Source organism: Trichosurus vulpecula, chromosome 3, assembly GCF_011100635.1.
Source record: "Trichosurus vulpecula isolate mTriVul1 chromosome 3, mTriVul1.pri, whole genome shotgun sequence".
NCBI lineage: Eukaryota > Metazoa > Chordata > Mammalia > Diprotodontia > Phalangeridae > Trichosurus > Trichosurus vulpecula.
In genome coordinates this window covers 189,221,499-189,247,096 of record NC_050575.1, presented here as the reverse complement: position 1 = coordinate 189,247,096, position 25,598 = coordinate 189,221,499, and the positions used below count along the sequence as shown (strand labels likewise).

Here is a 25,598-nt window from a genome sequence, read left to right as displayed (position 1 = left end):
CACAGGATCATATAGCTACAGTAGAATTCTTAAGAGCCTTATAGTCCAATCCCATCATTTCACAGAAGACGAAATCCAGTCCCAGAGAAGAAAAGTGACTTGCCTAGGGTCACAGGGATAAATCAGTGACAAAGGCATAACGTGAACCTCTGAATACAGAAACCAGCACTAATTCCAGAGTACCAAGCTTTCTCTCAAGAGCACTTTTACAAATCCACTAATTACTTTGCCAGTACTGAAACTCCTCATTCAGTCAAACTCGTACATTACTGTGGGTCTCCAACTCTTTCAAAGGTCCCACGGGAACACACAAGGCAATTCAAACCACCCTCCTACCAGAACAAGGAATCCTTCAAGAAATCGAAGACTCCCCCTCCTCACTCCATTCCCTCCCCTACCTAAATAAACTCGGAATTAGAACTATCCTGCTGTCTGCATGCAGGCACACATGACCCCCCCAGCTGGAAATGAGGGCGCAAGGCGTCCCCCCCCCCACCGCCCAATTCCCCTTTTGCGAGAATGCAGGAGACCTTCAAGAGGAAGGATCGTGCCCACTCCCCAAAATGGTCGTGAAGAGACACCCCCTCCTCTCCCTGTGCACGCCCCTCCCCCAAGCCCCCAAGTCCAAACAGGACCCCAGACAGGAGTGAGGAGCCTGTCACTTCCATAAACCGAGAAACTGTCACCATCACAATCCAAGTGGAGAAGTGGGGGGGCAGAAAGAGGGGGAAGGGGTGTCCCCCCCGGGTCGCCTCACTCGCACCCCCAAAACTGCAGGGAGGGCAGCGGGGAGGGAGGGGCCCTCCGAGGGCCAGGGACGGAGGAGGAGGACGAGGGAGGGGAAGCCAGAACTGTTACTTACAATCATCTAAGTCATCCTGCAAGTCCACAAAATACAAGGGGATCTCTGAAAACCAAGAGAGATAAGAGATCACCAGCGGCGCAGGGAGCACCTGGAGCGGGGCTGGGGAAGGGACAGGCGGGAGAACCCGGGGACGGCTGGATCCGGGACGGCCAGGGCTGCGGCAGGAGCCTCGCCCGCCCGAACCCAGCGGGAGGTTGGAAGAGGAGGGTGGAAGACGAGCAGGACGACGAGGAGTGACAGAAGGAGGAAGAGGAGGAAGAGGAGGAGGAGGAGGAAGAGGAGAAGGACAAGTAGGAAGAGGAGGAGGAAGAAGCAGCAACAGCTGCTGCCAAAGGAGTCTCAGCTCCACTCACCCGCCATCTTGAAATGGGCCTGAAGGAAGCGGGGCCAGGGGCGGGGGGAGAGGGAGGGAGACCCACTGGGCGAGCCGGGCGGAGGGGAGGAGCGGCCAACTCCTCCCGACCCATCCCCTCGCCCCGCCTCCGCACGCCGGGCACCCGGCTGGGGCCGAGGGGGAGGAGTGACGAAGAAGCCTCGGGGGGCTCCTCCCCGCCCGGAGCTCGCGGAAATTTGGGAAAAGCCGCGTCCGACGCCCGCCTCCTCCCCCCTCCCTGCAGGCGAAGGTGGCTCCCGAGGTGGGAGGGCAGGTCAGGTGACCCGCCGGGCTCCCCAAGATGGCGGCGGCAGCGGCTCCTTGGTGGCGACGCGGCCGGCACTGCTGCGAGTCGAGCTGCTGAGGCGGGCGGCTGGCTCCCAGGCGGGAGGAGAGGCCATCTCACGCGGAACAGCGGCTGCGGAGGCACCAGCCTGAAGAGGCCCGAGCGGGGCGGCGGCCGGGAGAGCGCTCAGGGCCTCCCGACGCCGCCTCTCACCCACTGCCGTGGGCTGGAGCCTGGTTGGCCGGGGGATGTTCGTGTTGGGCCGGGGCACTCCCTCTCCTCCTTAGGGCGGTGGCAGCGGCAGCGGCGGCGGCGGCGGTCGGGGCGGTAGGCAAGGCTCCCTGGACATGGCGCTGAGGGAGCTGAAAGTTTGTCTGCTGGGGGTAAGTGGTCCCCCGCCCCGCCGGGAGGGCTGTGGGATGGGCGGGAGCCAGGCCTGCTCGTCCCTCCCCTCGGCCCGGCCCGGCCTCCGCTTGTTGAGGCCTCTTGTACATGCCGGCGGACGCCCCCCGAGCTCCTGAGCCTCTCCCCATTCTGGAGAGGCAGATGCCACCCGGGAACACCCTCCCAGTCCCTTTTCTTAATCCCCCCCCACTTTCTCTGAACCACCCACTGTCACTCACCTGCCCCGACTGTCAATCCTTATACATGCCGTCTTGCCCTTTACCCCATCCCCTTACACTTTCCCTTCCACCTCCTATACTTTCCCTCTCACTTGTATTTCCTTTTTTTTTTAAACTTTTAGCAAGCATTTATTAACTGCCTTACAAATCCTATCTCATCTGGCAGTGGTAAGAAATGAAACCCTATCACCATCTTCCCTGTTTCTGAACTCCCACTAAAAGTGAAAACCCCGCTTTCCCACCTGTTCTAGTCACCCTGAGAAGGAATCTCATCACACATTTTCATGACCTCCCACCGTCTTATTTACCTATAGTACCTACCTCTTTGGTTGTTCTTGAAAATTAAAAAAAAAAAATAACTTCCCCAAACAACATAATCTAAACCAGGGTTAGTGCATTAAATCTTATTAAAATGCAAATGACAGCAAGTTACCTGTTTACAGATTGTTCTTCATTGTGATTTACTTTTCCTTTCAACTTCTTTGCCTTTTTTTTTAAATGAACTTAAGGCTGTGGAATGCATTTCTGAAATTACAAATTTAAGATGCAGAAAGATGTGAGGATACAGGGCTTAAAACATGACTGCTATCTTATCAGGAAACCCAAAATTGATGCTGAAACTTCAGTTTCCTGTCTCTTTTGGTCACATTTGCAGTTTGAAGTATACTTTCCACAGCCTGAAAGGAGGTATTTGGGGTCTTTTGAGTTATCCCTAAAACATTTTGTACATGTCATATATCTAATCCTTTACTAAGTACTGGGTGTGATTTGGAATAGTCAAGACTTACCCAAAACTGCTTCTGGAGCTCTTGATTTGCTTATTTTTCACTCATAAAAAAGATTTGGTTTTTGAACAAATAGTTGTTTCTTTAAAATCTTGTCATTTATGGACATTTATGGAACCTGCGGCCCTTTGAATCTAAACTTCAGAGAACAAATCTGGGAAGATTCAGTCACAGGGCCACAGTTGAGGACCTAGAGGGCCACATGTGGCCTCAAGGCTGCAGGTTCCCCACAACTGGACTACACAAAACTTCCCTTTTTAAGATAACTTGAAATCTCCTAATTGTTTCGCTGAGTTTTTAATGAACATTTCTTTGGTATATACACCTGTGAAGTTTTTTTTTTTTATCAGAAATCTTAAAAAAGATGGTTATCAGTGAAATAAGTAAATATTCACCCATAAAATCCTTATTTTTCAGGATACAGGTGTAGGTAAATCAAGTATTGTATGGCGGTTCGTAGAAGACAGTTTTGATCCAAACATCAATCCAACAATAGGGTAAGAAATGAGTTATTTAATATCAACTTTAGAAGTGTCTTCAGAATATTTTGAAATGAAAGTGTTATAAAAATTCAGCTAACATTTTTCGTCTTGGACCAGATAGTTTGAGAGCTGTCCTTTTCTTTGATGAAACTCCCCTATAAATAGGAAATGAGTATTTATTAAGCACCCACTATTATGTACCAGGAACAATCCTAGGCATTGGGCATACAAAGACAAAAATGAAATGTTCCCTTCCCTCAAGAGCTTACGTTCTATTACAGGACACAGCTTACACATAAAAAATAAAGTGAATGCGGGGGTGGTGCTAGGTGAAGGGAAATCAAGAAAGGCTTCTTGTAAAGGTGGCACTTCAGTGGAGTTGAAGGAAACCAGGAATTCTGGGAAACAAAAGTTAAAAAAGAGTGTATTCTATACAAGAAGGACAGCCAGTGCAAATGCATATGGATGACAGAAGACGGAATGTCACATGTGAGGAACCACAAGAAGACCAGTTTGGCTAGTCCATAGAATGCAAAGGTCAGAAGGTAGGAAAGGAAGTAATGTATAAGTCTGCAAAGGGAAGTTGAGATCAGGTTGTCAGTATCTTCAGATGCCAAACAGGAGTTCAGATTTGATCCTGGATGTAGTAGAGAGCCAGTGGAGGTTGAGTAGGGGAGTGATATGGTCAGACTTGTCTCTTAGAAAAATCTCACTGACAGTTCTGTGAAGGGTGGATTAGAAAGGTGAGAGGCACAAAATAGAAAGTCCAATTAAGAGGTGTTTGCAATATTCCAGACTAGGTGAAAAGAACCTGAACTAGAGTGGTAACCCAGAGCAGAGAGGAGACATATTCGAGAAAGATTATGTTGGTAGAAATGACACAGTTAGGCAACTGACTAAATGTGTGGCATGAGGGAAAGTGAGGAGTTGAGGGTGATTTTGAGGTTTTGGACATGGGAAAGATGGTGATGACCTTGAAAGCAATAAGGATATTTGAAAGAGTTGTGGGCTTTTGTAGAAATAGGAGATCCCTTTGGTACATACTTGATTTTCCTGTGGTGGAAGTGTCCAACAGACAATTGGAGGTGCCTATTTTGAACTCAGGAGAGAGATAGTGACTCAATATATAGATAGGGAACCACCTTCATAGAGATGATAATGAAACCTGTTAGCACTGATGAAGTTACCAAGTGAGAGAGCATAGAGAGAAAAGAGAAAAGGGTCCAGAAAGCCTTAGAATATACACACAATTTGAAAATTATCATGGTAATTAATGTCCCTTGGACTTTACAAAAATACCTTTTTATGTGAAAGTTTCATGTAAAATAAACTTGCTGATCACTAGATGGAAGAGTGGAAGGAATGATAGATGTGGAGTTAGAGGTCCTGGGTTTCAATCTTGGCTTTACCACTCCTTAGGTATTTGACTTTGGACAAGTCATTTAATTTTTCTGAGGTCCAGTTTCTACATCTATAAAAAAAGGGGTTGGATTAGGTGACTTCTGGGTTCCTTTTCTGCCCCACATATATGATCACAATGTATGTATGTAATTGCACATAAATGAAATAAAATTTTTGATTAACTGTCTTCAGAGGTTAGTAGTAATCTTTACAGTAAGACAAAAGGAAGTGGAATGATTTCTTCCTAAGCATAGCCCTTTCTGTCAAGTTTGCTCCTAAAGGTAACTGAAAGGTTTCTGTTGCTCTTGAAGAATACAACCCACACTCCAAACTCTCCTATAGTTCACACACAAGAAGTAATAACTAATACTGTTTGCTGGCTCATAGGGAAATCTTTGAAAAGTTTCGATTTCTACAAATTCCTAATAAATTTCCTAGCATGAAAGTAATGGTAGCTATAGGGAGCCTTTTGTAACCTCAGCTCCACCTGAACTCTAGAACAGATCACAAAACTTGAGCACCAAGAAGAGAATTGTCCCTGAGGTCTGTGGCTAGGATGCTGAGGAAGTAGGTCTGTCAGTAAACATATCTATATCTATATCTATATCTATATCTATATCTATATCTATATCTATATCTATATCTATATCTATATCTATATCTTTCTGCTAGGCACTGTACTAAGCGCTGGGGACACAAAGAAAAGCAAAACACTACCTGCTCTCAAGGAGCCCCCAATCTTATGGGGAAAGATAACATATAAAAAGAAGCTGAAAAGTGAGGGCCCAGCACGAGGCCATGATGGAAGGTCATGGGAACTGATGGGCCTGCCCTGGGCCCCCTCCTTAAATGGCGCCCCAGTCAGAGGCCCAAGAGTCTTACTTCTTGGTGGAGGCAGGACCTCCTCTGTATGTCAAACATGGAGATTCTGAATGTTTTTTCCCTTGGACTCTTCTGACTGCCTCAGCTGCTAGCACTGAGAGGGGGAAGAAGGTGGTGTATATGTGTGTTTGTATTGGTGTGCATATGCTGGAGTTTGAGTGTTCAGTAGGAAGATGACTGAATGATTGGCAACTTTAAGGTTCCTGGGGAAAGGATGGAGGGCATGAAGAGAAGCTTTAGATAAGAATGTAGGGACAGTGTAGTTATGGAAAGAGAGCTGGATTTAAGTCTGGGTTAAAATCCTGACTTTGCCACTTACTGCTTTAGTAACCTGAGACAAACTATTTGCTCTCTCTGGGCCTTAGTTTCCTCATCTGTAAAATAGGGTGTGGGGGGGGGGGATTAGGCTGGATTCCTTAAAGTCCTTTCCAGTTCAAAATCTATAATCCTATCAACTATTTACATCATTAAGTATTTCCTATAGGAAAGAGGTTCTGTTATTTTGCTTCCATTACTGTGGGCTCCTTGTAAAGCAATAGAGCTATTGTAATCAAACCCCCAAATTAAGATGTGTATCACATTACTTTTCAGTTTTTTTCCTGTGTTAAAGTATGATAAATCCTTTGCTATTTTTCTATTAACCAAAAGATGATCTGGAAAGAGAATAATAATTTCATCATATATTGAAACGTTCACTAAACATCTCCTCTGATTATGGCCTGTAGGTAACCCTGGATTTTGGTTTCTTTGTTGTTTTCGTTTTGGGAGGGAGGATGGCTTTTGAATAGTAATTTTTTTTTTCAGTGAACAAGCATTTATTTTTTCCCCTTTGCACCCCTACCCCTTTGGAAAAATAAAAACAAAACCCTTGTCACATGTATGCTTACTCATGCGAGATCATTCTCCCCCGATCATGTTCAGAACTATGGCTAATTCTACACCGTAAGTCTATTGCAACTTTGTGTCCGGAGATGGGTGGTATACATCAATATTCGTACCCAAGAGTCATGATCCATCATTGCATTGATCAGAGTTTTTAAGTCTTTTAAAGTTGTTTGTCTTTACATTGTTGTTTTTGTTGTAAAAAATGTTGTGTTGGTTGTGCTTATTTCCCTCTAAATCACTTCTCAAAAGAACAAGTCTTAGTTTTTTTCTTAAACAATCCTTTCATTACTTTTACAGTATAATATTATGGCATTCATATACCCTAACTTCTTTAACCATTCTCCAGTTGAAAGTCATTCCCTTAGTTTCTAGTTCTTTAACACTACAAAAAAAAACTGCTGTGATGAATTTTTTAGCCATAGCAACTTTTAAAGACCACTTAAGTCAGTGTTTCTTTACCTTTTTTGTGTAGTGGACTTCTTTGGCAATCTGATGAAGCCTATGGTCAACTCACAAGGTTTTTAAATGCATAAAATAGAACACATAAGATTACAGAGGAAACTAATTATATTGAAGTTCAGTTATGACAGTATTTTTTTAAAACAAGTTGGTGGAACCCAGGTTAAGAACCCTCTCTCCGCAACTGAGTGGTAGAGGGACAGTGAAGTATTTAGACTTATTAAATCACAGATCCTTGAAATACTCACTTATTTGATACAAGAAATTTTAATTTCATTTTTAATTTATATCTCTTTTTCTTCAAAATATGTTGCTTCATACTCAAAGGCATAGAATTAAGCCCATTAGTCTTTGCTATAATGACTGCCTTTGCACAATCCTTGAGGAAAAAACCATGTATGTACATGTCTTTAAATGTGTGATTCCATCAGTCTTCCAGTAATGAAGGATGGCCAGTTACTACCTGCAAAGGAATCTTACAAATGATTGAAAACTGAAGTAAATATTTTTTTATGATTCAATAGTGACACACTTCACACTGAGTCATTTCTGAAATGACTCAACCCACATAACACCCAAACATATTACACAGGTTACAAGCACTATCTTTTAGATGATATGTATAAAGTCAAGATTCTAACTAATAGAATATTTTCTTTTTGAATATTATTTCCAGCTCTCAATTTCTAGACACATTTTTAATGCTGAGTTAGTTTAAACTGTTAACTGCACAAATCAGTTATCCTAGTTAGAAGGAAATTTGTTTAAATCAAAAAGGAAATATTTTTAAGTAATATGATGAACATTTCCTCCATTTAAGTCCTCTTCTGATGCCTATTGTGGTGTGGTTGTCACCCCAGGTTCTTGAAGGTTGCTCCAGTAGAACACAATTCCTGGTGGTTCTACCAAGTAGAAGCTTGTTGATTGGGGTCTAACATCTTGAGAACCAACAAAAAATTTTTTTAAAAGATTCATCACTAAGATTTTGGCCATCAGCTGATGAATTTTCCACTGTGGCAATTTAAGAAACCTGCCCACCAAAGTATAGAAAGGTTGCAATTTTCATTGGTTTAAGGATTGAGTACTCCGTTGAAAGGACCCTTAAAGTTAATATCATCAAATGGATGTCTCTGTACCATTTGCCATTCCCCAAACCCCTACATTCTAGAGATTTATTTTGAAATAAGATTTTTATGTAGCCATAACTATAGCTAGTTAAACAAAAATGCAGAAAAATGTGATGAAATAAATATTTTATGAAAATACTTTACTGTTATTGATAACTTAGGCTAGCCTATGCTTTGTAAGAGGTAGTATAGGATGCCATGAAAAATATGTGAGAGGTAGTCCAGGTTTAGGAAATGGTATGAATGAAATTGTAGTTGAGAATCTACCGAGACAGAGTAGGGAGCAGAGATTGGTTTTTAAAAAGAAATCTGGTTATCTGAGGCAGCTAAATTACAACTTTTGAAAATGAAGCTGTATAATTTGGGTGCCAAAGAACCTTGCGTGCGATTTAAGGAGCAACATTATGGAATTTTTTTTAACCTCCCAAATTATTTATGATAAATGTTAGGGAAATGTTTTGGAGGTTGGGGAAGAAATTGAGAAAAATAATTGTGAAAATATCTAATTTATTTCAGGGCTCACTTTGCAGCTTTAGGAGGGTAGTAGGATGGTGAACTCCAAGCAAAAGTAGTGCAAAATTAGATTAGAGGAAAGGACAGTCTTTCAGATATGGGAACTAGAAAAATAAACATAATCCACCATGATTGACAGCTAGAACATTTAAGGATTATTTGAAGAAAAGTTATTTTCTCCATGTTAACTTTGTGATAGTATCATATACTTAGCTTAAAATTAGAATATGGATTTAAAAATATGAAAATTTTCTTTTTAAATTACAGCATGTCCGTATTTAGATTGAAATTGAAGTAATAGGAAAGGATGAAATCACTGTCATATAATGGAAAAAGAAAAGAGCCTAACTGATATAAGGGCTTCTTGTTGCCCAAAGAAGGGTAGGGAAAAAGGTTTTTCCAACGAAGGAGTAAAAATAAGAGCGCTGAAGGTAGGTATTGCTCAGTTGTTCTAATGATTTGTCGTATTTGAGAGCGCTGCATACAAATTTGCTATTTCAGTTCAGCAAAGCTTTATATTAAGTGCAAGGTAACTTGAAAGGCAGTATGGCTTAGTGAAAAGAGCTGCTCTGAGAGAAAGAAGATCTGGATTCAAATATTGCTTCTGACCCATATAAGCTGTGTCATCCTGGGCAAGTCATTTAACTTTCTGGGCCCCAGGCAGATTTTAGATTGTAACTGGAAGATCTACTTTTTTGTCCCATAGGGAATTAATTCTACACCAATGAAATCACAAAAGCCAAACCAAACGTGTAAGGAGGCAACATGATCTACTTTCAAGTCCATCTTCTGACACTAGCTGTGTAATCATAGACAAGGGGATTCACTGCTCTCAGCCCTGTTAAGTCACTTTCTCTAGAAAGGTTACAGTACGTAAGTTGATAGAGGGAATTTGCATACTAAGAATCAGACTTCACAAGTTAGTGACTTAAGTGAAAAGCATTGGGCTAGCAAAATAACTGCACAGGCCATATGGGTTAGCTGAGATGTAAATAGTGAATTAGCTCCTATTTTGTAGAAGGAATTAGTTGCTAAATTGGAGAGGGCGGGAAACACTCCTTAGAAATTGAGTCACAACTGTTGCATCCTGGGAAGGTAATTTCTCTTGAGATGGAACCTGGCTTTAAGCTGAGGGAGAAGGCCAGTGATTCTGCTTATTGTTTATTTGCACTTCATTCCAATCAGAAAATTGCTCATATGCTGGATCACAGCTACTGAAAATATTGTGGTTAGTGTGGAAAAATAAGAAAGCTTTTGGCCAGTGTCATGAATTCAAAACTTACTGAGATGTGGGAATATATTGCAGAGAGAAAGAGAAGAATTTAAAGTAGAGCTAGATGACAGATGATATCATACAGTTTAATAAGAAACCTTCCGAACTTTTTTACCTGTTTACCTCTGTCCTATGTGGTGCATTTATATCAGAATTTTTAGACAAATGTGTTTAATATATTTAATTATTCCTATGAATTAATAAGGGGGGAAGGGATGGCACAAATTAGGAACTTACAGAAAAAATAATTTTTTAAGAAATTCTCTCCAAAATTTTCTAGATAGTTTTGCCATTCTTCTGCCTCAGTTTTGGCAGTGTTGTTTTGTAGGGTACAGTTGTGTTTGGTTTCCTAAGCTTCATTAAAGTGTTGTGGTTTGTGAGAAACAATGACCAGAGTTTTAATCACATTGCTGAAATTTTCTTTTTTAATTATAACGTATCTTTCTCAGCTCTTTGTAATGCAAACTCCTTTGCTTTACTTAATTCAAGTATTTTAAACAAATGAACTGATTAAATTTGAAGTAATGGTATGTTTCTATTGAGTAACTGTTTTGATATTAAGTAAAATTTTATCACTAGTGCTCGCTTCGGCAGCACATATACTAAAATTGGAACGATACAGAGAAGATTAGCATGGCCCCTGCGCAAGGATGACACGCAAATTCGTGAAGCGTTCCATATTTTTAAAAAAGAAAAATAAAAAAAAAAAAAAAAATTTATCACTATAACTGGTAGAAAATAATGTTATGGATTCATAGATACCTTATAGTACTTTAAAATCATTTCCCAAGTGAAAAATCATACTATATATCCCAATTATATTTATAAATGTTTCCAAAAATTATGCATGATTTTACTGAGCAACTTTGTGTGGATAGCAATTTAGTAAAGGCCACACTGATCAACATAGATCCCATCTGTTCTAAAATAATATTCACTATAATATCTAAAAATTCTTATTTTTCTATACTTTTCCATAATTCTTAAGATTTATTTTATACAAGCCAATATCAAGAAGGTGACATTAAGTGTGAATTTTAATGGATGTTTTCTTGAGAAGTTCTTTACACATAGCTTGAATTTTATTTAGTAATTTTTGAGTACTTACTGGGTGTAAGACACTGTTCTAGACATTGTGCGAAATTAGAAGATTAACAACATAGTATTCCTACCTTCAAAGAGTTTACTAAAAGGGCAAACAGGACATGTATACAAATACCTATTTAAAAGACTGCACAAAATTTATCTTAAAAGTAATACAAATAAAGTATCAGGAATTGAGTGATAGAAGTTCAGAAGGGAGGGGGAAAGAACTAGTGATGAGGCTTAATTAAGGTGGTCCTTGAGTTGAGCCTAAGAACATACTAAAATGTTATTAGTTTGACCAGATATGACATAAAAGGCATAATTAATGAATTTTGCTTTTCAGCATTTCAAGTCTTCTGTATAACATCAATTTAAAGTTATTTAGAGGAAGAGGGAAGGAGAGAATAGAAATTTTTGTTAATTGAAATTTTTTAAAAAGTTCTTTACATTTATTTCCCTTTAAAAAGTTGTTTACAAATTGAGGCCTTTTTGAAGTAGTATTTGCCAACCAGTTTTCCTCCAATTATCTTTAGGAATTCCAGCCTTAAGATCACTTGTAATCTGATATTTATTGTAGCTGTCTTTTTAGGAAATTCCAGACCTAAATGGTTAGTAGCAAATATTTAGGAAATACAATTCTCATCTTTCTGTTCCTTATTTTTGGCTGCTTTGTAGACTTTGTCTATGATAGTGTTGTCAAAAATATTTATAGATTTCAAGAAAGGATTTCATTTCCAGGTACCAAAACACCTTAGATGTTTAAGATGATTTTTTTAAGATTTTGCGTTTTAAATCTAAGCATTTTTCTTCCTTTGTGTTGGACATACATTCTAAAAGTTTCGTTTTGATCCTGAATAAACAACTATGGGTAAAGAAGAAATCCAGTGAATAACTGTAATAATTGATGATGGTGAGTTAACATACGAAATAAGTGAGGTCAGTAGTTACAAAGCCCTCTGTTTCCTTTGTATTCAAGTCACCTGGCCCAGACCCCAAAGTGCACTGGAAAGAGCACTACTTTTAGAGTCAGTTCACGTCCTGCCTTTGGTACTTAATACTATGTCACCTTGAGAGAATCACTTAAGCTCCCTTGTACCTCAGCTTCCTCATCTTTAAAATGAAAGGATTGAGCTAGAGAGAGAGCCTTAGAGAGCCCTTCCACCTCTAGCCCAATGAACTGGACACTACATCTTTAGGCAAAAGACCTGGCAGATGTGATTAATGAACCAGTCATTGATATTTCAAAGATCATGGACAAAACAGGGAGAAATTCTACAGAACTGAGGAAAAGTATACATTCTCTTGATTCTCCAAAAAGGGAAAAGAAGGGAATCTGCAAATTTATAGGCAAGTGAGCTTGATTTGGGTAATGGGCCAAATTTGAAAAAGTGATTAAAGATAATACCTCAAGAAGTAATTGATAAAAAGAAAGGCCTCATATATCCAAAATATTTATAATGGCACTTTTTTTGGTAGTTATTAAAAAGAAAAGAACAGGTGCTCATTGATTGGAAAATGGCTAAACAAATTGTAGTACCTCAGCGTAATGGAACATTATTACTGTGTGGAAAGAAATGACAAACAGAACAAATACAGAAAAATGTAGAGAGACATGTATGAACTGATGCAGAGTGAAATTAGCAGAGCCAAGAAAACAGTGGATATGACTACAGCAATATAAATATAAAGGACAGCAACTGCAAAAGAATCCAAAATGAAAGATGCAAAATTACAAAAAACAAGCATGTCTTCAAAGAGAGAAATTACAGTGAAACACTGCATATATTTTTGGATTTTTAAAAATGTATTCTTTTTTACTTGAATTTTTTCTTTCTTTTAAAAAATTCTTTTGTTATTTGCAATGGCTCTCAAAGGAGAAAGGCATAAAAGGGGTATAAAGGGAAATTTAAGAAATATAAAAACAAAAGATATCAATATTTATTAAAATAAGATGGTTAGTAAAAATCGGGATAAATAAATTATAGTTGCAAACCTAAAGGACTTCATCAGAAACAGATCATGTAAGCTAATCTCATTTCTTTTGTTGACAGTTGTCAAACTACTAAGTAGAGCAGAAGAATGTTGTAGATACACTTTATTTAGATTTTAGCAAAGCTCTTGTTAAAGTAATCTCATGCTGTTCTTGTGAAAAATGTGGAGAGATGTTGGCTAGATAACAAATACAACTAGATGAATTCTGAAGTGGGTAAATGACTAGATTTAAAAGAGTAGTCATTGGTGGTTCCTTGTCAACTTGGAGGTCTTAACTGTAGTGTTCCAGATGTCTGTGTTTGGTTGGGTACTGTTTAATGTTTATCACTTATTAAGATACAGACACAGATATATTTAGCAGATTTGCCAGTGACTCAAACCTAGGAGGGATAGCAGATGCGTTAGATAGCAATCAGCATCGAAATCTAGACAAGATGAAAAAATTGGGTTTACCCTAATATGGTGGAATTTAACTGGGATAAGCACATACCCTTACCCTTGCAGGGTTCAGTAAATGCTGCAGTGGGGGTGGGGTGCCTAGCTAGAGAGCAGGTCACCTGAAAAAGATACAGGGGTTTTAGTGGACTTGCAAGTTCAATTTGAATTAACAGTATGATACAGCAGCAGAAAAAACCAATGCAAACTTAGACTGCATTAAGAGAGACATATCTGCTACGAATAGAGATAAAACAATCCTGCTTATACTTTCCTCTGGTAGAACTATCATCAGGCCACCACATTTTATTTTATTATTTTTGAATGCCTTTTTTATTCACTTAAATCAGCAAGCACGAACATTCTAGTATACGAAGCATAAAAAAAAGACTATATATAGTTGAATTCGTGTTACACAGTGTTTTCTAAAAGTGTTAGATTAAAATTTACATAATAGTGACAATTGCCTTGCTTGAGTCCCTTCTGAACTTCTGTTGTTTTCGTTTGTTTTACTTATGGATGTCTTGTTCTGCTTCTCTATTCTAACACCTCTGCCAAGAAGCAGAAGGAATGTTTCATTATCAATATTTTGAGATCATGATTGGTCCCTGAATCAGTGAAAGCTCTGAAATATTTTAGAGTTGTTTTCCTTTATATTTATTGTGGTAATCCTCTAAATCGTTTTGATCTATTCATTTCATCCTGCCATCACATCATGCAAGTCTTCCAAAGTCTTTTTGAATTCTTCGTATTTATCATTTCTTTTTGTGGGTAGGGGGTTGGAGCATTTTTTGTGTGTGCACACACATTTGCTATCTATCCCTTCTACTCCCCTCCCCATTGAACAATTTAAAATAAATAAAATAAAAATAAAATCCATATGCATAGCACAGCAAAACAAATTCCCACATTGGCTGTGTCCAGAATTGTCTGTCTTCTTCATTTTTAACTCCATCATCTCTCTTACAGGAGGTGGGTAGTAAGCTTCATCTTTAGTCTTATGGCACCATGGTTTATTATTACGTTAATCAAAATTTATTTCCTTTACAATATTGTCGTATAAATTATTCTAGTTACACCCATTTCACGCCAGATCCCTTCATAAAGGTCTTCTCCTCTGAAACATCCATTTTGTCACTTGTTATGGTATAATATTATTTCCTTACACTAATATTCCATAATTTGTTTAGTCATTTCCCAAAAGGTGGGTACCCCCTTGGTTTCCATTTTTCAGAGGTGCTGTAAGTATTTTTGTACATATAGGTCCTTTTCCTCTTTTCTTTGATCTCTAGGTTATAGGCCTAAAAGTAGTATTTCAAGGTCACCTGGTATAGACAGTTTAGTGACTTCCAAATTGCTTTCCAGAGTGACTGGACCAATTTACAATTCTATCAGCAATGCATTAGTATGTTTGTTTTTCTTCAAGTCCTCATATGTTTGGTTTGTGTTTTTCCAATTAGTCATTTTGCCAATCTTATGGATATGAAGTAGAGCCTCACTGTTGCATTAATTTGCATTTCTCAAGTAATTTTTAGTAATTTGAAGCACTTTTTCTTATGATTCTTGATAATTTGGATCACTTCTTTTGAACACTCCATGTTTATGTGCTTTAACCATTTATCTGTTGGAAAATGGCTGTCTTATAAATTTGAATTCTCTATCTTGTATGAGAGACTTTTATCATATAAATTTGTTAGAAAGATCATTTTTCCCCAGTTAACTGTTTCTCTTCTAATTTAAGGTGAATTGGTTTTATTTATGCAAAAACTTTTTAATTTTATGTAATCAAAATTGTCCATTTTATCTTCTGTGATCTTGCTATCCTTGGTTTGGTTATGAACTCTTCTATCTGTAGCTCTGAAAAGTAGTATCTTCCTTACTCATCTAATTTGTTAATGATGGCACTTTCATGTTTTAATATTTTTATCATTTTTAACAGTTATACTAATTCAATTATGTATACAAAATTTGTTTGGCTATTACTAGTTCATGGACACCCACTTTATTTCCGATTCTTGACCACAATAATTACTGTTACAAGTATTTTTTGTACATATAAATCCTCTTCCTAATTTTTAACTCTTTGGGGTATATATCTTGTAGTGATATTGCTGGACCATTAGGTATTACAGCTTAATGACTTTGGGAATGTAATTCTAAATTTATGTATACCACTTTTTAGGAAGGACTTTGGCATAAGGTGGAAAGTTTCTAGAGTGAGGAAGCCAAGTTGGTGAAGGACTTTGAGTCCATGGCATAAGATCTGTTTGAGGAGCTGGGTGTAGTTATCCTGGAGAAAAGAAAGCGTAGGTGGAACATGATAATTTTAAGTATTTGAGAGGCTATTAAAAGGTAGAGGATGAGACATCTCATCAATGTTGGCTCTGAAAGACTAGGAGAATGGAAGGAAGTTGCAAAAAGACAACTTCTTATATCAGACCTAAAGCTTGATTTAAGAAAAAAATCCTAACAATTAGAACTATTCAAAAGTGAAGTGGGCTTCTTTAGAAGCTAGTAGATTCCCCTCTCATCGGAGGCCTTCAATCAAAGACTTTTGTCAGGTGTGTTGCAGTAGAAGGTATTTTTGGAGTCTAGATTAAACTGCATGGCCCCTGAGGTCCCTCCTAAGTCTAAAAGCTCTAAAATTCTGTTGTGTTGATTTCCTCTTTAAAGACTGGGATTTTTTTTTTTAAGCATCAGTGCTGAAGGATATGACCTATCAAATACCCAATTATATTTTAAGCATAGTTATAGTAATTATGATCATTTTGTAATTGATCATATTTTGATGTGATTATCGTAATAATATTTTGTTAATAATAATTATGATAAATTGATAATTTGATTACATTTTCATAGAGCATCCTTTATGACCAAGACTGTCCAATATCAAAATGAGCTGCATAAATTCTTGATTTGGGATACAGCTGGACAAGAACGGGTAAGTGTGTGTGTGTTATGTGTAATTTTTTGTATAAGTTTTTTCAAGGCTTGAACTAAAAATCAAACTATATTCTGAATGTTACTGACATTTTCATGCTGGCTTAAGTGTTTGGCCTATGCTAGAGATTGCTTTATTCTTATTTGGGTACACCAATCTTTTTCTATTCAGCTCTTAAATCCACTGATGGAGATGACTGTGTTGATGGTTATTTAACATTTTAACTTTAAAGAAAATGCTGACCAGCACAGAATACAACACCATTTGGAGCATTATGTATAAGCTGGGATTCCATTCTTCCGGAAGTCAACAGTCACTTATTAAGCAAATACTATATACCAAGTACTGTGCGAAGCACTAGGAATAGAAATACAAGTAGACAGACTCTGCCCTCAAGGAGCTGACATTTTAATGGGAGAAGATAACCCATAAGAGGAAGCTGGGGGTGTGGTGGGGGGAGATACTATGGTAGGATGAAGGTACCCAGAACAGGAGAATGGTAGAGAAAGTCAAGAGGACAGCTTGAAGAGAAGACATGGAAGGATATAAGTGAATTAGGGATGGAAAAGAAGCCAGACATCTATCATTTGTGACAGCTTTTTAAAATACAATACTTAAGAGGGAACTTTACAGAAAATGAAACTTCAAACTTACATTTAAAATGGATACAACATAACATTATGTTTCATAAACAATAAAAATTAACCCAAAAAGTTAGTGACTTTTATTTAGCATAAATGAAAAATGGTACCATGCTCAGAAAGCAGAGTGTAGAGTATTAAGGCGAAAGGTTAGAGTAGACTTTGGCAGGATTGACTAAGTGCCCCCTCCTTTTTTTCCTTCAATTAATTTTCTGCATCAAATAGAAAAAAAATTTTGGAGAAGAAGCTGATTCTCAGAACTTTCATTTCCCTTTAGAAGTGCATTTGATGCCTGTTAGAAGCTGTGGGTTTGTTTTGTCTTATTTTGGCCTTATGATGATAGTGTTGGAACTGACATTTAAAGGATTATTGAAAAACTATGCTTACTCATGATACTGAACTCAATTACATGTTTTAGCTTAAATAGATTTAGTTTGGGACATATCTAATTCCTATAAAACAGTATATTCCGAATTATTTCCTAAGAGTTAATAATTGCATTAAAATTGTTTGCATTGAGAGTTGTCAGTTAAATAATTTGCCTTCAAAGTATATTTGACTTTCTTTGGATTATGACAAAGATTCCTATTTGTATAAGGGCAGATTGAATTTGTACCTAGTGAGATTCACTGTCATAATTATGCTCATAATTCATAGTGCTAAAACAGCTTTCCATATTTTTTTCTCCATACAGTTTCGTGCCTTAGCACCAATGTACTACCGAGGCTCTGCAGCAGCTATAATCGTTTATGACATCACAAAAGAAGTAAGAGTGTAGGCATACTCAGCATGAAGTTACCCTGAGCAGTGTTGTTTTGCAGGAGTGCTATTGGTATATTATAATCAAACAAAGCTAGAGAATCCTGCTATAATATCATTAACAGATTTTCCATTTATAACATTTATGCTATTGTTTCTGTGGAACTAACTGCCCTTGGAATGTGATTTCACCTAATGTCATATTTTCCTGGAACCAAATAAGAATATTAGGTAGTTGATGCCTATACAAGAGGTTCTCTTTGAATTTTTGAATGGTTTGTATTTGTTGCTGATGTTTCTGAATGCTTTCCTCCTCTTCAATAGGAAACATTTTCAACATTAAAGAATTGGGTGAAAGAGCTTCGACAGCATGGGCCACCTAATATTGTTGTTGCTATTGCAGGAAATAAGTGCGACCTTATTGATGTACGGTAAGTTGCATGAATGAAAATTTAGTTGGAAAATAAATTGCATTAGCAAGGAATTCCCATGTGGAAGTTTTTATTTTATTTTAACCTTTTTTTATATTTCCATAGCTGGAATCCTGAAATCTGTTATTTTGTTAATAATATTTTTTCTCCAAATTACATGTAAAAACAATTTTAGCATTGAAGTTTTTTTAAGTTTTGAGTTCCAAATTCTATCCTTCTCCCCCTGCCCTCCGTCCTTCCTGAGAGGGTAAACATTCTGACATAGGTTATACATGTGCAGTCATGTAAAACATTTCCATGTTAGTCGTTTTGTAGAAGAAAACTCAAAGAGAAAGGAAGAAAGGAAACGAATGGAAGAAAGCAAGGAAGGAAAAGAAGTCTGTATTCAGACTCCATCTATTCTTTTTCTCGAGGCATTATTGCATTTTTTATCATAAGTCCTCCTGAAATCCTTTAAATAAAATTATTTACAAAAATATAAAAATACTTTACAGAAATGAATAGGCATAGTTCGTTTAAAACCTGCTTAAATAGTGCTAATACTGTTCTGAGGTTAATAGAGTTTTCCAATTTTAAAGCTAAAAGAGACCCTAAAGATAATGTAGCCTAACTCTCTCATTTTTACATATGAGGAAACAGAGACTCAGAGGGATTAATGCACTTGCCTACAGTCAGATAGCTATTTAGTGACAGGTGTTATATTCCCAGGAGACTTGCATTGATAGAGAAAATGGACATTAATCTCCTTTTTTAAATAAAACAGGCACCTCTAAACTATTTCTCATAGTTTTATTTGTGGTTAGAAATCATCTGGTCACAGAATCTGAAAGCTCAAAAGACTTTTTGGTGCCCTCTAGTCCAATACACATCAGACCAGAGTCTAATGCACAGCATCCCCTCCAAGTGGGCCTCCAGTCCTTTCTTGAAGATCTGTGGGAAGGATTAGAACCGCCTGTTACCTGCAGCAGGCCAGTCTATTTCAAAATAACTAATTGTTAGGAATTTTTTCCTTATGTGCAGTCTAATTTTGCATGTCATAATTTCTGAAGCCAATCAGAGTAAGTCCAGTCCCTATTTCACATAATAGCTCCCCACATAGTTGAAAACAGCTATAATTTCTCCCCATAATTGTTCTCTTCATCAGGCTAAATATGCCCAGTTTTTTTAGTCTGTTCCATTTATAGAAACCTGAGGCCCAAAATGGTTGTCGTTCATCCAGCTTTTTTAATAACACCTATGCTTCCCATTTGGGAAACAAACTGTCATTTTCTGGACCTTAGCTGTTAAATTACTAGTGTTACAAAAATAAATTTGTAAAAGTAATATGGTTCAAGAGCACCAAATAGTAAGGGAGTTATCACAATCAGCCATCAGTCTTCATAAGCATTTTGTAGTCATAAATGTTGTTATTACTCGGTGAAGAGCACTTTTATGATACTAGTCATTAAGATTTGTCTCATTTATAATTATTTTTCAGGGAAGTCATGGAAAGAGATGCTAAAGACTATGCTGATTCCATCCATGCTATTTTTGTAGAGACCAGCGCTAAAAATGCGATAAACATAAATGAACTCTTTATAGAAATTAGTAAGTCCTCTTGTACTCAATGTATATAATGTTTGCAAATAAGCTTACCTATCTTGTTAGTTTGAAATTCTCACTTTGATAAGAGAATTCTGTTTTCTTGTACTCACAAATCTAGAAGTATAAGCTTAACTGCTTTCTGTCTTTCATTGCTATAATTGCTACAGAGTTTCTTAAAGATTCTAAAGCTCTAGATCAGTGGTGTAAAACTCAGATAGAAATAGATCTATGCAGGCTGCACATTGAATTAGAAAGCTACAAATTAACATTATCTGTCATTTTTTTTAAATTTTGTTAAATATTTCCCAATTTCATTTTAAACTGGTTGTGGCCTCACCTGGGAGTGTGGCTCACAGTCTACCTCTACTCTCTCAGACGTCTCAGCTCTAGACGGGGGTGTGTGTGTGTGTGTGTGTGAAACCATTTTCAGAAAAGTAGACCTTTAATTTTATTGCCATAGAGAACTTCCTGTAATGAAATTCCCTCTATCAATGCAGATTTGGTACAACATTGTGCAGCTTATACCTCTAAATACTTAACAGGGTTGGGGAAGGGCAATAAAGTGATTTATCCAGTCTCACTCTACTCATTCGAGCTGCTTTTAACAAACCATTCTGTTGAGTAAGTAACATGAAGAGCCTTAATGTCACATGAGTTGTGATCTTTCCATACTTAACACTTTGAACATATTTCAATTAACTGTCCAAGGTCATTGAAAGTGCATAAGCAAAGTTAAAAAGAAATTGAGGTATCCACATTCAGAAAACTTACTATATAAAAATCCAAACTTACAGGGTGAATAATTTTAAAATAATTCCCCACCACCAATGACAATAATGTTTATGTTAGATAATAATGGTTTGGTATCTTCAGAAGATATTGCTGCATGAGATTCAGCATTTCATAGAGTACATCTCTCCTAAACATCATTAGCTCTATGACCTTAACTCTTACATGGATACCAAGGAGAAAACTCTTGTTGCAGGATGTTTTGGAGGAACACTGTAGAATTCTTTTATGTGTTCAGAATTTAAAATTTTCCCAGTAGTTTAAAAAGTAAATTGTTATACTTTCTTCAATCAAGACTTGTTAACGAATATATTTTGAATATGCTATCAGGTGTGATCGATAGGTTGCTGATTTTCCGGAACTGGTGGGTTTTTTTTTTGTTTTTTGGTCTTAAGAGCAAGGGCAGATAGGTGGAGGATGAAAAATGAGACGTCAAAGCAAAAGGCATCAATAAAACTTTTTTTTTTTTAAAGAAAGTTAATGTATAAATTCAGAAAAGAAATCTTAAGTGTCGCAGTGAGGTGAAATATATGATATTGTTATTTTGTCACTGATGAATGACATTTGTGCTTTTTTGGTAAAATTGCTTTACATACATTATCACATTTGATCCCAGAGCAGCCCTGTAGGGTAGATTTTACAAGTAATTTCCCCATTTTTCAGATAAGAAAGGATTTAGAGGTTAAATAATATACCCAAGGCTATCCAGCTTGGAAGAAGAAGAACTTGGACTTGAACTCAAGTTTTCTGATTCTAAATAACACAACAGCTTTGACATTGGTATTTGATGATTACTACTTTAAAATATGTTCTTGGAAAATACCCAACTTGAGTTTTCCAATATATGAATAGTTTCTAACTAATATTTCAAAGTTATTTCACTTTGATCTTCTTCTGTCTATACTTACTATTTTTTCGTAAAATTAATTTTATGTTTTAAGAACTAGCAAAAGTGAAAACTCTTAGACTATATTTTTGTAGATGCTTTTTGGTTACTTATACAAGACTGAATTGAATATATAAAATCCTCTGATTTCCTTGTCTTGGCTGCTTTTGGTGTAGGTCGAAGAATTCCATCAACAGATACTAATCCCTCATCTAGTGGTAAAGGCTTCAAATTAAGAAGACAGCCTTCAGAGCCAAAACGAAGCTGTTGTTGACTGATATGCAGCAATTCAGACTTAATTATAAAGTAGGTGGTCCTGAAAGTTAATGGGGGTGTTTTGAGTATATATGTTTTGAATTTTCATCTGACTGATCATCGTACACAGAGAGCCTACAGAAATCGACCAGTTTGTCGTAGTATTGTTGACTTCCCGAAGACTGCAGTTGTGAAATTTCAGTCTGTTTACGTCTATTATGTAAAGAATTTCTTGTATTCAAAGAGAATACATATTTGAAATTTGGACCTTACTGAAGAGGAATGTGTAATTGTATGGATAGTAGCATTAAAATGTTTAATAGTTTTGTAATCAAGATTTTATGTCATGTTTTGTAAAGGGAAAATGAGCACTTTTGTGGTTCTTGAAAAAATAAGCCTTGTAGAAATTGTAATTTTGAGACTTAGATTACTTTACTTCCCATTATCATTGCTGTAGTAAGCTGTACCATTTTAAATTTGAGTGCATATCCGTAGTGGAAAAAAAGATAATTGTTACTTTGTGTTCAAAAATAAGTTATTTATAAAACTGATGGAAAGGATCTTATCCCCTACCATCCCTAAAGCACTTTTCATTGAAGGTATTAGCCATGGATGGATACATGCAATGAATTAAGAACGTTAAATAATCCTTTCTTTTTTTTTTTTACTATAATTTATGTTTAGGCAGATGCATCATTGGCACCTTTTTAAATAAGCTCTCATGATCAAGATGGTGGTAGTAGATAACACAGCAAACTGAAAATGTTTTGAACTGACTGGCAATAAAAAAAAGCAGTAGCGTAAATGCTGTCAATGTTTTTATTTAACCCAAATATTTTGGGGGGAAAATGATTATTTTTTGTTTAGCACATGTAAAGTTTTATACTATATTTATGAGACCCATACTTAAAGCATTATAAAATCTGTAAATAAATAGAAAATTCAAAGTTTTTCATTCAGTATCCCATTTAGTCTTACATTGAGGCCTCTGTATACTCATCTATTCAAGTTTTCTTTGAGGAAACTACTTTTTGAAGCACGTTTGTGATATTGTTTTGAGAAGAGTAAATAGCGCTTGAAATGAAAATAGTGTAAGATTTTGTCTGCTGGCCCCATTGAACTGTGGATGAGCATATTAGGTTACATACTACCTTGACAGCATCCATATTAACCCTGCTTGGAGCACGAGAAAGGAAGGTCAAAGCCTGAGTCATTTACCTGATGTCTGTAATAATTAATTACTCTTTAGCCTCAGGGCATACCTAAAGCCAGTTTTTTTTTTTTTACTGAATCTTTAATCTTTAATTTTAGCAGTCCCTCTTAGTCTTTAGCATCCTTTTATTTTTGTCTGCTCATGCTATCGGTAACCCTCTCTCCCACTTAGGGATATAATGAGTTTTTCATATAACCTAAAAACAAAGCATTTAACTATGCTTATCTGGAAAAATTTTTTCTTGGTCTAATTTGGCATTCTACCTTTAGTTTTTTTAAATAAAGGAAATGGTCATGATTAAGGAATGAAACAGCTAGGGGACTATATACTAAATTGTGAAATCAGAACTACCCTTATATTGAACAACAAATTTTTTAAGAATTGTTGTGGTATGCATGGTATGTATGGATTCTAATGGAAAGTTATCTAGAACATTACAAATATTTTAGTTCTTTTTGACTTTGGGATATATAATAATTAGAATGAAGTAACACAGTGAAACTTACGACAGTATTATTTTTTTTTTAAATCTTTTAGCTACTTAATGTTTTCTTGTCATTAGTTAACTAACATGGAAGGAAAATGTGTAAGCTCCTCTCTTAAATCTGAGGAGAAATTGGAACCTGATGTTAACTTTACATATACTCTTCATGTACTTCAACTGCTCTGTCCATAGTATTTCTGTTGCTTTGCCATGCCCTTACTTAAAAATAGCAAAATATAAAAGTTGTGCTTGGAAGTTGATTGATTCCTGAATGCCTTTTGACCCTTCCTGCCTTTTTTATGTCTATAAATGATGATAAAAACTTTACAGTTTTACATTCCTGCCACCAAATAAATTAACTGAATTTCATGCTGCTATTCTGGTTTAGTTCCTAGAGGATGTTAGGGCACTTCATTGTTTACAATAATACTGTAACATTTAATGTCATATCTTAACACATGTAAATCCCTTCAGCCATTAGCGAACCATTTCTGTTTTTGCTTTCTGCTACTTCTACATCATATGTAAAAACGCATGTATTCCCATGTTTTATCAGGATGAATGGCTTCAAGTTTATGCATCCATAACTTTTCCATATGCATTTCAGGGACCTCTTTCTCTCCTTATCCTTCTCCCTGTCACTCATCCATCCAAGAAACTGGCATAATACAGCATATGATGCTCCAAATACCATAAAAGGAACCTCAAATATTCTACAACTGCTATCCATTGAAGACAAAATTATGATGTCCCTTTTTTGTAATGCCTTTCTGACAGGTAAAGATGATACCAAACTTTATAGGCAGTGTTTTATTTTACACATTTTTAAGTGGTTACAAATCAAATATAGTCTTATACCATATTGTTACAACTATATTTGAAAGAAACAGTGAGAGGAGCTTGGTGTAGTAGATTGAGAGTTGTGATGACCTGGGTTTAATTATCATCTCTAACACATCTATACTGGCTATTGCATCCTGAGAGAGTTCCTCAGCCTCTCAGTGCCCTGGGCAACTCTCTAAAATGATAAGTTGCAAAGAAGGCTCCATTCTGTAATGGGGACAGGGAGGGAGTCTCATTCAGAGCACCCTACCTACACTAATAGATTGGGTGTAAGAAAAATAAATGAAAGAAACAGCATCATACAATTGCCTATCTCAGCCTACTATAGAATTCCTTTCAACTCCCATCTAACAACAGGGAATTAGAAAGGTTTTGAGGATTTTTTAAGAAATTATTTGCTCTGAACGTACATTTGCTTCCTTTTAAAAAAATTGAATTATATTCTGACTGCCTAACCCTAGAAACAACTGGTTTCTAGAACTTTTAAATGTTTTCTGATTTACAGTTATCAGTTTGGTTAGTGATTATTACAACATAATTGTAGCCATTTTTAGAAAGGATTTTCAATTTGGGGAAATGGGGGTAGAGGTCTGTGTTGAGGAAACATTAGGACTTATTCCACAGTCTAAATTCCTAATCCCCACCAAGGGAATTTTGCTGTTAGCTTATATACATTATAAAAGAAAATGACAATTACACATTCAAATTTTAAAGTTTAGGGTTTTTTTTTACAACCTACTTCTTGAGTAAGTTGAGGGTTTGCTTTATGCCAATATCTAGCTTTATATATTCATAATTTTTAAATATATGAATATATATGTGTGTAGACACATTGCTACATATCCCTTATTCCATCTATTATCCCTATTCCATCCATTTATGAAAGAAGAAAAATTTTTTTGTGTGTTGGATATTGGTGGTCTGTTGCTTGGCATATGACTTTTGATTTACTCATATAAAGGAAAACATTTCATATTTCATAATCTTAAGTCTTGTTCATTTTCAGGTATCCTCAAGAAGATAGATCTAGGCATTCTAAATGAAACTGTAAAATTTTGAATAATGGAAACCCTTTACAGAATTACTTAAGTCTTGTTGCTTTAAATGTATTGTCAAACCAATGAGTTCTAGTACTGTAGTGTGGAGTGTAAAAAGGCTGTGTTTTTTTTTTTTTAAGCAGTTGTAGTTCTGGTTGTGATTAAGTAATTGGTGTCTGAGTCCTAACAGATAGAAATGTGGTATCTGCTCATTAATTATGTGCTTGTTTTACAATATGAGGCTGCATTAAAACAGATATTGCACAAA

At 36.7% G+C, this 25,598-nt stretch overlaps 2 protein-coding genes and 1 non-coding gene across 4 annotated transcripts in view; 2 read left to right on the top strand and 1 right to left on the bottom strand.

The window, feature by feature from the left end:
• Positions 1-1,472, bottom strand: part of LOC118844899 (serine/threonine-protein phosphatase 4 regulatory subunit 1-like) — an 81,111-nt gene extending 79,639 nt beyond the window's left edge. The window contains exons 1-2 of one of the 2 annotated variants that reach the window (XM_036752915.1): positions 1,219-1,472; positions 863-907 (exon numbers count right to left, since the gene is read on the bottom strand). In XM_036752915.1, coding sequence (XP_036608810.1) covers positions 863-907; positions 1,219-1,225 — 52 coding nt within the window. In that variant the 5' untranslated portion in view covers positions 1,226-1,472. The remainder of the gene's footprint in view (positions 1-862; positions 908-1,218) is intronic. The other variant, XM_036752916.1, reaches the window with a different exon arrangement.
• A 43-nt stretch (positions 1,473-1,515) lies between these two features.
• On the top strand, positions 1,516-25,598 carry RAB22A (RAB22A, member RAS oncogene family). The gene is made up of 7 exons (XM_036752917.1): positions 1,516-1,907; positions 3,350-3,429; positions 16,327-16,408; positions 17,744-17,815; positions 18,133-18,239; positions 19,717-19,826; positions 21,675-25,598. Exons 1-7 carry the CDS (start codon positions 1,872-1,874, stop codon positions 21,770-21,772), a joined length of 585 nt encoding a protein of 194 aa, XP_036608812.1. The 5' UTR covers positions 1,516-1,871; the 3' UTR covers positions 21,773-25,598.
• Positions 10,533-10,639, top strand: LOC118845230. Its single transcript, XR_005010088.1, has one exon. It is a non-coding gene; the product is annotated as a U6 spliceosomal RNA (small nuclear RNA).